The 12,276-nt window shown below is 47.4% G+C and overlaps 1 protein-coding gene across 1 annotated transcript in view; it reads right to left on the bottom strand.

Annotated features, from left to right (window-relative positions):
- The window catches only part of LOC134022773 (protocadherin-15-like), a 105,874-nt gene that overhangs the window by 54,134 nt on the left and 39,464 nt on the right, over nucleotides 1-12,276 (bottom strand). Inside the window, 11 exon segments of the mRNA XM_062464522.1 lie at nucleotides 672-837; nucleotides 2,553-2,632; nucleotides 2,948-3,030; nucleotides 3,033-3,079; nucleotides 4,138-4,331; nucleotides 5,979-6,128; nucleotides 8,127-8,261; nucleotides 9,741-9,779; nucleotides 9,782-9,825; nucleotides 9,828-9,932; nucleotides 9,935-9,947. Of these exon segments, the coding sequence (XP_062320506.1) occupies nucleotides 672-837; nucleotides 2,553-2,632; nucleotides 2,948-3,030; nucleotides 3,033-3,079; nucleotides 4,138-4,331; nucleotides 5,979-6,128; nucleotides 8,127-8,261; nucleotides 9,741-9,779; nucleotides 9,782-9,825; nucleotides 9,828-9,932; nucleotides 9,935-9,947 (1,056 nt within the window).

The following is a 12,276-nucleotide window of genomic DNA, read 5'->3' as shown; positions in this document are numbered from 1 at the left end:
GCCTGCCACTTTTACATGTCCTCTCTGTGCGCCTGCTCTCTCTCTCTCTCTCTCTCTCTCTCTCTCTCTCTCTCTCTCTGCTCTCTCTCTCTCTCTCTCTCTGTCTCTCTTTCTCTCTCTTTCCTTCTCCCTCTCTTTCTCTTTTTCCATGTCTCTCTACCTCGTTTTCCCCCATGCTCTCTCTTTCCCTCCATCCCTCTGTCCATATCTTTATTCCCCCCTCTCTCCTGTGGCTGTAATTTAGCGCTCAGTCCGCCCCGGGGGGAACCACATCCCGCTCTCCTGACCTCACTTCCCCTTCCTCTCCAGGCTGCACCCGCGGAACAGAACAACCATTTGGAAATCTGACATGAAAATTGCTCCAAGCTCGATTAAGGCTGGCCGTTCTCTCCGAGCGCCGGCTCTAAGTTATGGCTGGCGAGCACTTGTTTCTTCTGCAAAGCCACCAGTGGTGCGTCAGTTCAGGAGGGCAAGAGCAGCTTTTCACGCTGACAACATAAATATGCAGAGCGGCGCAGAGAGTTCTCTGCTCCACAGTCTGCCTATTGAGTTCATGTATATTTATACCACAGCCGCCAGGGCCTAACCAAGCCCCAGCCTGTCTCGAATCAATTCCAGGAAACAACACCCCGATCAGGAATGATGGAGGCGAATATGGTAATGGCAATGACCATGAGCATGGTGGAGTTGACCATGACGGTCGAGGTGATAATAAGGATGAACTCTGGATCCCAGTCCCCAGGGGTATCCTTGTCTGGATAGCCAGTAGGAGGAGTGAACTCTGTTCCAGCTGAGAGCATGCTGATTGGGTATGATAGCAGCCGGACAGCCGGTGCCCTGGTTCTCAGAACCCAGGAGAACGATGAAGGTAGGGAGGGAGGGGGAGGCTGTCATACAGATAGGATCTTGTTAACAGCCCAGAGAAGAGCTGGCGGTCAGAATGTGGGAGTGGAGACGGGCAGAGTTTAATCTGATGGCGCGGCTTGTTGGCATTTGATTGTTCTGTTCCTCAAGTGCATGCTGCAGTGCTTCTGGAAAGCAGCATGGTTTTTTTCCCTGTCTGGTTCCAGGTAGTGAGGGTTCTGTATTTGTCTCTGATATTTGGAATGGGTTTTTGGTTGATGGTCTTTATGCTGTAACGTGGTCAACAGACCGAGCTGCAGTCATCTGTCTTACTGAGGAGGAAAACAGGAAGCAGAATTCCCCACCCTCTCTCTCCCTCTCTCTCTCTCTCTCTCTCTCTCTCTCTCTCTCTCTCTCTCTCTCTCTCTCTCTCTCTCTCTCTCTCTCTCTCTCTCTCTCTCTCTCTCTCTCTCTCTCTCTCTCTCTCTCATATTATCTCTCTCTCTCTCATACTCTCTCTCTCTCCTTCTCTCCACACCCCGGTCCCTCAGGGTGACCTGCCCCATTTAGAGGGAGTTATAGACTAGAGAGCCCATTATTCATATTAGCTGTATCGAACCAGCACCATATGTGGCCTGAATCCGAACATGCAGCGATGCACAATACACCAAAAAACGTCCACTGCACCACTGAAGAGTGGCCCGGGCTTGAGAAATGAGAGAGCAAAGCAGGGCTCCGTATCTCAGACACTCATCAAGCATGCATTACCAGCTAATTATGCTTCCATTCATCTCACTCTGTATCAGCACCTGCCAGTTGATAGGGGAGAGCCATTCGACAGGGAAAGTGATACTGTATGTGAGGAGGTGGAGTATCTTGGCCACCTAAAAGGCCCAGCGTGTTTGTTTTTAGATGGAGTCAAGCCGTACAGTATCTGGTTTGGAAGAGATAAACACAGCAGCAACAAATGTCTCTGGTGGTGTAGATAGCTACACAGCGTTGTTTTTCGCTGCAGCCGCCACTCAAACAGAGAAGCAATCATCCCGCTATTGAACAAAAAAAAAGCTGCAGTTCTGCCAGGAGAGTAAACAAACTAAACAAAAGGACAGGACAACAATGGAGACCAAATAAATCTCAAAAGTCCCCCCCCAAAACTGGCCTCCTTGCGTAGCTAGTAGGGGGGGAAGGGAGGAGAGAGAGATGGAGAGAGGAGGAACAGTTTGGATCAGTTAAAGAGCGTGGGTCGGGCAGAGAAAGGCCTCCTGCTCTTCTCAGTCTCTCCACGTATCCTTCCATCCTTATTCCCTTGTTTATTTGAGGGACAATAAACGACCACTGGTCGTGGGAAACATGTCACGCCCCTGTCCCCCTCCACATCCATCTCTCTTTTTTCTCCTCCTTCTCCTCTATCCATCCCTCGCGCTGACAGACTGTATAGGTGGGGGGTGGCTGATGACGTTTTCTAATATTCTTCTGGTTGGTTTGAAGCACCTCCACTTCTACTTGTCCCTCCATCGCTCCCTCTCTCTCTGGCTCGCTCCTCCCATGTCTCTATCCAGAGGATATCTCTATATGGAATAGCTATGACACTTGATCTTCTATGAATCAACACAAACCATCTACCCATGCATTCATCCCTAAATCCAGTCAGCCAGCTACGTCCCCTGGTACAGCTACACACGGCGCTTTTTAATAAGAAATGAGCTTACGTTTTCGAGAGGTTGAAGACCTTCTGGGAATCACCACTCACTATGAGGTATGTAATTGGATCGTTCTCTCTGTCGGTAGCCTATGGAAACCGAGGAAGGGTGTATCGGGTGAGTCATCATTATTCAACAGAGATTTACATAGATGTACGAAGGTATCCATTAGGAGCAGTTTGCAACCATTAAAATTTAGATTTATGTATATTTATGGCCCCAATGCCCATCCCTAATGATCGGCTCTATGAAAAGTGTGCGTGTATGTTTGTGTGTGTGTGCATGCATGCATGCTTACACGTGAGTGATTATCGTCCAGCTCGGACTTTAGGCCCATTGAGTGTGCGTGTGCGTGGATACAGTGTTTGTGCAACCATGTGTGCGGTTGTGTGTGTGCTTCTGACCTGAAGGTTGACCAGGATGGCTCCTATCCTCATGGCCTCGCTGACCTCCACGTTGTAGGTGAAGAGGGGGAAGCGTGGGGGCTCTGGTTGTTGGGGGGGAGTACTTCGATGTATACCGTGGTGATAGTGCTCCTGACACCAGACAACAACAATATCACACAGCTGGCATAAATGGCTAGAATCCTACAGCCTATACGCCGCAGTAGGTTTAATGGTATATCAATCCAACACAACTCTAGTTTAATACTATTGTACTACTGTAGACCTCGTACAATAAATAGGCCACACAGCATCTACTATAACCAAACATTGCCAAGAAAATATCTGTAATGGAAAAAGCACTTAAGATTCCAAACCACAGCCAAGAAGTTTTATCTTGAATAAGCTGTGGGATTGCACACACACACACACACAGAGTGTTTGGCAAGGCCAATTGATTTGTATTTGCTCAGTGAAAGTCAGTCACGGTGAACTATCTTTTGTAAAACCCATTTCACTAAACCGTCCCAAAGTTTCTTCCGCCTGCGCCTAAGAATCCCAAAGAAGTATGACGTTGATTTCTGGAAACGCGTTAACAATGCATCAAAACAACAAACATTGTAATTATTATTTAATGACCGGTTGAAAATAAAGGAGAAAAGAAGACAAAGATGTCTTTGTACACTATGATAGAACAAGCAACCATCTGCTGCCTGCTTCCTAATGGCCTGTCATAATATTGAATTATCATAATTCACCTTGCAGAACCCTCTTTGGAAGACAAACAAGTCTTTTGAAAGCTGGATTCAGAACTATTAAGTGAATCTGTACGGGCATGCTCCAAATAAAGAGTGTAATCTGTGAAAGAAAATTGATGGCGCAATTAAAGGATTGTGTGAAACAGCTACTGATCATTAATACATGTTTGCTGACTGAGAGATGAATACAGTAGCTCACAAACAAGTAGAAAAGCACGAGTTGAAAAAGGACCAGAAAGCGCACTTCATATGAGAATGCATGGCTAGGACTGAAAGAGAATCTATATAAGAGAGTGTAATAAAAGAAGCCTGCTGCCACCATGACGTGAGGGGATAAAAGGATGATGGATATATGGATGTATGGATGGATAAAAGAAACAACCCCACAGATCATTTTGTATGTTCCATCTCCATGGCGTGGGCTATAATGTGACTGGAGGTGAGTGTGCGCACCTCCTCTGGATCTCTGGAGCGTTGTCGGAGGCCCTCACGGTCAAGGCGTAGGAGCGGCCGACGGTCAAGGCCATGCCGGGCGCCAAGGTGATGCGGCCCGTGCGGTTGTTGATGATGAAGTCCCCCTGGTCACCAGCCAGGATGGTGTACGTCACCAGGCCATTCAGACCCTCATCTGCATCGGCTGCTGTCAGCTAAGGAGGCAGAGAGAGAGAGAGAGAGAGAGAGAGAGAGAGAGAGAGAGAGAGAGAGAGAGAGAGAGGGGGGGGGGGAGAGAGAGAGAGAGGGGGAGAGAGAGAGAGGGGGAGAGAGAGACAGAGAGACAGAGACAGAGACAAAGAGAGAGGGGGAGAGAGAGAGAGAGAGAGAGAGAGAGAGAGAGAGAGAGAGAGAGAGAGAGAGAGAGAGAGAGAGAGAGAGAGAGAGAGAGAGAGACAGAGACAGAGACAGAGACAGAGACAGAGAGAGAGACATATGTGCATCACTGACATGTCTATTGAGACAGGAAAGCAGAAAACATCTCCAGGCAGGAGGCAACCCTGTTTGGTGGGGGGGTCCAACCTGCCTCTGTAATGATAGGGAGATATTCTGGTACTTACATTACTTCTGACGCATGTCTAACACAACCAATTGGTGACATTTACCACACATAATGTTCTGCATTACTGACCTTTGCTTATACAGCAAACAGCCTGTACTCCCCTGCCCCCTACAATGTTGATGCTAATTAAGGGGTCTTAGTGATAGTTTGGACCTGAACTATAAATGAATAATTAACAACACATCTTTTATTAGGAGAAGGTAGCCCCAGGGGGTATGCCTTTCGTCCTTTACAAGTGTAAAATCAAAGTGAATCAGTGATAAAACCCCCTCCGTCTGCATCTGATACTGTGCGTCTGATCTTCAGACGGAACACAAACCTCACATCCGCGGCGCGCCACATTATCGGAGGAGCTTACTGGCCATACTACACTTGAGGCTCATTCATTTGAACCCCCTGCTGCTCCTAGAAAGGAACACCTCCAGGCCTCAGCCCCGGGTCTCCTGGAGGCCCAGCCTCTCCCAGTCGTGATGTCGGACCCATGAAACGGCTCCCGCATCAGACTAAAGCTGCATCCTGCCAGGCCGAGCTGGGCCTCTCATAGAGGGCTTCTAAAAAGCTGTTGAATGCCCATCTCAGCCTCTCCCTAACCGCTGGTCTCATTTCACCAGACCCAGTGACTGGTCTTTAAGATAGATTCAACTTCGATATCTTAACGTGCGTGTGTGTGTGGGTGTACAGTAGGTGAGTTTGTGTGTCTGTGTGTGTGTGCGTGTAAGCTGGTTTATCGAGATAAAAGATCATGTTCGGTCTATCTAATAAGTCAGTACTGGGCCCCCTTATGTAAAGAATAGCAACACCTTCCTGGAAGGTGCACAGTGTTGCTATGGCCACATTTTCACACAAAAAAATGCTCCTTTCACAAAACTGCAAAGAGTAAGTGAGTTCCAGGCATAAATGTAGACCTGTGCTGGAAAGTTGAGTTCGAGTCATGCACTAAAGCTAGTTAATCTTTTTTAATCACAACTGTTAATGATGTGGAGCGAGAAAGAGAGAGAGATAGAGAGAGAGAGAGAGAGAGAGTGAGAGTGAGAGAGAGAGAGAGAGAGAGAGAGAGAGAGAGAGAGTGAGAGAGAGAGAGAGAGAGAGAGAGAGAGAGAGAGAGAGAGAAAGAGAGAGACAGAGAAAGAGAGACAGAGACAGAGAAAGACAGAGCAAGACAGAGAAAGAGAGAGAAAGATAGAGAAAGAGAGAGAAAGAGAGAAAGATAGAGAAAGACAGAGAGCACAGTGTGGGTTACCTGTATCACAGTTTCTCCTGGCTGCATGTCTGTGAACACCTCCACAGTGTACGAGACCTCAGCAAATGTTGGAGTGTTGTCGTTGGCATCGATGACCAGGATGTTGACGGTCACGGGGCTGCTCTGCTGGACCCCGTCTGATGCCATCATCTACCAGCAAAGGATAATCAAACATAAAGGGCAATCCGTGTGGAAGAAGGTTAATATAATATAAAAATGACTTCTGTAGCCTTGATGAAACCAGGTTTCCTATTATCGTAGTTACATGTAAATACATGGTTAAGTAATAGCAATATGCACTTCAAAACACTTCACACATTGTCCAACAGTATCTAGTTAGGCTTAGTCTAGCTAGACTTAGATGGATAGGTTTAAAGAGAGCAGATGAATATCAGGGCTCCTCAGGGACAATGGGTAAATCCTCCTGAGCTCCCTGTGGTAGCTCCTTAACTTTTGTGTGAGGCCAAGGGCAAGTAAAAAGGGAGTCAATGGAATAGCAAAAAGAGAGCGGAAGAAAGCAAAGGAACATCAAGAAAATAGAGTTTAAGAAAAAGAGTAATAAATATAAATAGATTCATTTGTCATTGACAAATGCCTGTGTTTAGACTGAAGGGCAGTGGCAAAGGAGACTGAGGCACAGGCATCACAGGGAGAGAGGGAGCGAGGGTAGAAAAGAAAGAGGGGGGAGGAGAGGAAGAGAGGGAGGCATGCCAGAGAGACAGAAATAAGGTCTGAGAGAGAAAGAAGAAGAGTGGGAGAGGATGACAGAGAAACAGCAGAGAAGACAACAATGCAAGTCTGAGACAGAGAGGATTAATGCCGACAATTTCCCAGAGTACTGTACCAGTGTTCTATATTTCTCCCTGTCTTCCTGACCAACGATGGACTGAATCAAAATGTGATTGAATACACATGCATAGACAAACACACACACGCACACACACAATCGAGTGGGTGAGATAAAAATGATAACATGTCTGAATTTTCTTTACGAGGAGAATTACATAAATCAAGGGTACAAACTGGCCATATACATCCCTTGATTGCTTCGCAGAAAAGTTGAAAAGGGACCCTTTCAATAAAAACTGAATGCTTCAACCTCTACTGGAAATGTCAGCGAAAATATTATAACATTATTTCAATTGTAGAGCCAAAATAATGAATTCATTGTTCATAATTATGAGCTCTAATACGCTCCCATCTCAGCAATGACAACATGGAAAGCCCTCAAAGCTTCTATATAGAGATTATAATAAACAGCTATTGTTCGTGAGTACTTTGGAAGAAAGGGGTCTATGTGCTTTTAATTTGCACTAGAGCCCAAATAATAGATGTGGAACCAAATGCAGATGCAAACACTTCAGCTTTAAAATGAGCAGATGCATGCAGAACGTCAAAAGCAGATAAACAGATACTAAATTCTCAGCAGGCGTTATGGCCTCTGATTGCAATATTCAAGAGGCTAGCTAATGAGTTACATTCTTACATCTCTTTGTCGCCGACTCTCAATCTCGTTTTCTCGACAGCAGAGCAACACTGCTTCGACAAGAAACTATTCGTGTCGCGAGCCTTATATTCAAGTTTATGTTACAATGCTCCTCTTAACCAAGTTGGGCAGACACACCCACACAAGCACGCGCGCACACACCCACACACACATTCAAACACTCACAAAATCCTACCTCATCAGTGTGAAAAAGCCTCCCACTCATTCTCTTATGCTTTCGCAGGACATTTTGCAGGACTTGTGCCTGTCTACTGTGTTGTTAATATTGACATATTGATGCTCTCTAATAGGGAATGGGGGTGTGGGAGGGAACGACACTTTCTTCATACACACACAAAAAGCTAGGAACAGGCAGCTACACCACAATCCCCTAAGCACACTTTTGAAAACTGAGTTTGAGATTGTATTTTTGAAGGAAAAACATGCTTGGAAAAAATAAATATTCACTATTAATGAGATAAAGAGATGAAGAAGAATTAGAAGACCAATTAGGAGCTAAACACAAAATGGTTCTGAATCTCAACTCAGTTTTTCACGTAATGTGCATTCTTCTGGTGTGGTGTGGAGGGGCCCAAGAGACAGGGTAGGCTAGCCTGGTTGTAGTCCTTTAGGGTGTAGTCCTCCGTAAGTTAAAGTCCTACCCTGAAGGTGTAGGTCATCTGCCTCTCCCTGTCCACCGGCATCAGCAGCTTGAGGTAGCGGGTGATCCCAGCGGTGGTCAGAGAGAAGACGGCTGTGTAGTCGTCCATCGTAATCTTCAACATGGGGTCTTTTGTCTTCAAAAACACACAGAAGAAAATATGTTACCATGGTGATGGTGGGCTGTTGTGATTCTCCATCAAGGCCACAGATGTGAAACTGGGAGAAACTATTAAGAGGATAGGGCTGGTTAGTCAGTCAGAGAGCAGCTGACAGCAGCCAGACAGGAGCATATTTCAGAACATGGAGCTGAGGAGGCCTAATGAAGAGTGAGATGACTCCCCTGGAGCTAACAAGAGGCAGAAACATCATCCATTAAATTCCTACTGATCAAAGAACAAAAGGCATCACCAGCCTTTCTGCTGTGGGAGAGCCAATCAGCTAGTTGGCTCTTCAACACTGGCAAGACGTCAAACGCTATGACGTAGAATTTTCCATCATTCTCAAATAAATGCCAATAGGTCAGTTCAACTGTCCAAACAATCAAGTTGCTATGTGTCCCAGGGTTGCAGCTGTTGCTTTGTTAGGATGATTCATGTCTGGCAATGAGGTCTCCATGTTTGGGTAAACACAAGAACTGCCTTGACTATTGATTCTGTTATCTATGTTAGAGCTCCACTTTGATGTGTTAATCTTCCACAGCACTCAGTAAGAGAGAGAGAGAGAGAGAGAGAGAGAGAGAGAGAGAGAGAGAGAGAGAGAGAGAGAGAGAGAGAGAGAGAGAAGAGCTAGAAGGACGATGAGAGAAAGATAGCGAGAAAGAAAGATAGACAGAGAGAGGGACAGTGTGAGAAAGATGCGCTAGAAGGATGAAGTGAAAGAAAGAGAGTGAGAGGCAACGAGAAGGCGATATCTCAGTGGAGTTACTGTGCTGTGTGTGTCGTCTGAGGTAATGAATAATACAATCATTTCAGCATCATAAACACATTCGAAAACATCCCGTTGACAGAAACACAGACACGAGGCGAAAGTTGCTGTCTTGTGGTGTGTTGCCATCGATAGAATGTGTGTGGTTTCCACCGTGAAAATAGAGTTTCAGAACTTAGATAACCCCATCCAGTCAGCTCCTGTTTGAAAAATGGGTGTATTCAGCTGCCATCACCTCCAAGGAGGAAGGGAATACAAAAGAGCAGAGGGGCACGCACAGCAAACAAACACGGCAGACATTGTTGAGAGAAAAAAAGTGCTCCTTTGGAGGGAAGAATGACACTCTAGTTTAAGGCAATCAAACACACTAGTGGACAAGACCGCATGCTGCTACCGCTAGCTAACACACCACTTCAAAAAGAAGAGTCGGAGAACGTCAAGCCAACCCATTACGTACAGGTGTTGCACCAGGCGCCAGCTACAAATGGAGACAAAACAGTGACACAATGACTGGGACAGTCACGTAGAGGAAAACATCCTACCCATGTCTTTCTTTCAACGTTTCAACTCCAAGGACTGTCCTTCTGAAATGGGCTACAAGCATAGTTTGCGTGACTGATGTGTGCGCGTGTTTATCCGGACATGTGTGTATTTGTGGTGCGCGTGCGTAGGCGTGTGCTTCTGTGTACCTCCTCGATGTCGTTGTCGAGGGCGATGATTCCCAGGGGGGGGTAGTGAGGTTGGCGCTGGCTGAGATGGTGGCGCCTACAGGGCAGACTCGCTGACGTAGCCCTGGTAGGTAACAAACTGGAAGTACGGGGCCTGGTTGTTCTCATCCAGGATGTTGATGACTAGGTCTGCGTAAGCGGGGAGGGGATGCCGTTGTCCTGCTCGGCCTGGAGGAGGGTGGTGGGAGGAAGAGAGAGAGAGAGAGAGAGAGAGAGAGAGAGAGAGAGAGAGAGAGAGAGAGAGAGAGAGAGAGAGAGAGAGAGAGAGAGAGAGAGAGGAGAGAGAGAGAGAGAGAGCATGAAGTACAAGCCCATCAGTCCATACACAAGTTCCAAATACTTCATGTCATATCAGCATGGTGATGACTCCCAAATCCCTTGGTGTCCAGGTACGCAAGGGACATCATTCCCCTGAGACTGTCATTTAAATTACATACAGACTGTGCTGCAGAATTTAATTAAATGACCATTTTGGATTAGGGTCCAGTAATTGCATAGCACTTAGTCTCTTCAATCATACTCTAACTACAGTTTCCGTTTGCATTACATTTACGTAGGCTGTATTTGATCCAGCAGAAGCCAACTCGCGTGTCAGTGGGAAACTTGGACGTCGAATCGAAGCATGTTGTTTTGCCAATGTGGGTCCGTTCAATTGACCCACTGAGGCGGGTAATACGACAAGCATTTATAGAAATAAGGCTTGTTATCTAAATGTCAGCGTTTGTGTTGGCTGAAGGCCATCAAGAGCCTGCGTGGGCGGAATAGCTAAGGAAGGTGGAAAGGTCTTCCAGGACACTCACAAGACATAGCGAGAACTTCAGAAACAAGTCCAGCACTTGTCTCGCCGGTTAAGGCCGTGCCCCATAGCACCCCGACCCCAACTTCAAAGTTTGCTGGCGACTCTGTTTCATCCTGTCCGGTCCAATCCATATTTATTCCAGACAGAATAAAACTCTCTAGAACTATTCAGTAAATCATAGCTACTGTCATTATCCCCTCACACCCCCCCCCCCCCCCCCCCCTCCGAGGAGCTGGGGCCAACAGCATGTCACCGGCACCCTGGGATATCTGGACTGAGCTTTTTCGAGGGCCCTCGCCGTCAGCGCTGTGTGTGAGGGTCAGCGCTGATCAGATACCCGGGCGGAGCGCGGAAGGCTGTGTGTTACTTCCGTCGTTTAAAATGTTTCGGCGCAGTTGGCAGGTGAAATGACTACTCTGGTGTCGGGACACATTAACACGCATCGGTATGCATACTCTCTCAGGCATCGGCGCTTGCTCAGCAGGAGCGCCGTCACGTCACGGCCCACGTCTGACAGCCTGGAGGAACTCCCTCCTCTCCGCACCCAGATCACTGAGGCGCGTCCTCACCGAGGCGCTCTGTCCAATGCCTGCCGACGCTCGCCGTCAACATGCACTTCATCACTCTCACCAAAAGGAGCCCAACCGCCAACGCGAATCAATCAGCTCCTGTGCCATTCCCGAGAACGTGGTTGGATGATATAGTTCAGTCAAACGAGCGGGCTGGAACTAATGGGTTCTGTGGACATCAGTTTAATTCACTGTTTGTTTTTTGTTGTGCTTTGTTTGTACAGCAGGACTGTTACTGTCATTGACCTTCATCATGCTGAGGGATCTATCTTGAAACACACTGCTCTGCACCAGCAGGGCACCAGACTCCCCCTCCCCTCCCTCCCCTCCCTCCCCTCCCTCCCCTCCCCTCCCCTCCCCTCCCCTCCCCTCCCCTCCCCTCCCCTCCCTCCCTCCCTCCCTCCCTCCCCTCCCTCCCTCCCTCCCTCCCCTCCCCTAGAGAGAGAGAGAGAGAGAGAGAGAGAGAGAGAGAGAGAGAGAGAGAGAGAGAGAGAGAGAGAGAGAGAGAGAGAGAGAGAGCGAGCAAGGGAGCGAGGGAGGCAAAATTGAGTGGGTTCCCTGGTGGGTTAACTCTTTAGTGATGTCCCTATTTCAGGGAGGCAGTGGTAAATGACCTGTGTTCCACACTTACAACCGGCCAGGCTCCAGGAGATTCTCTGCCACCAAAAGTCACTGTTTATCACTCACTCTTCATTTCTTCAACCTTGATCTCTCTTTCTCTCTGTCTCTTTTTCTCTCTCTCGGTTTATTTTTTCATCTCTCTCGTCCTTTTTCTCTCCAATTTCTCAACACAAGCTTTCCCCCATCTGTCAGTCCTCACTTTCTCCGTGGTCCTCATTTCATCCCTGCCACCCATGGAGGTAATACTCCTATCAGAGTCAATGATAACATCCCAAAACCCACAGCACATGTGATGGGGGGGGAACCTTCCAGAAAAGGATTGAAAGTCAACACAACTGGGTTTTTCCATCAGATGATCTTCTGTTCTGGATCTTACTAACTGAGATCTCATTGTACTGAACTGGCAGTGGGCAGGGCATGTTATGCACAGAGCCGACCCTATCTGCAGTCAAACCCGAGCTTCTGTCTGATGCTCCGACTCTAATTCCCCCTCTCCCCCGTCTCTACT

This window comes from Osmerus eperlanus, chromosome 6 (genome assembly GCF_963692335.1).
Source record: "Osmerus eperlanus chromosome 6, fOsmEpe2.1, whole genome shotgun sequence".
Classification (NCBI taxonomy): Eukaryota; Metazoa; Chordata; class Actinopteri; order Osmeriformes; family Osmeridae; genus Osmerus; species Osmerus eperlanus.
This window is presented reverse-complemented; position numbering and strand designations above follow the sequence as displayed.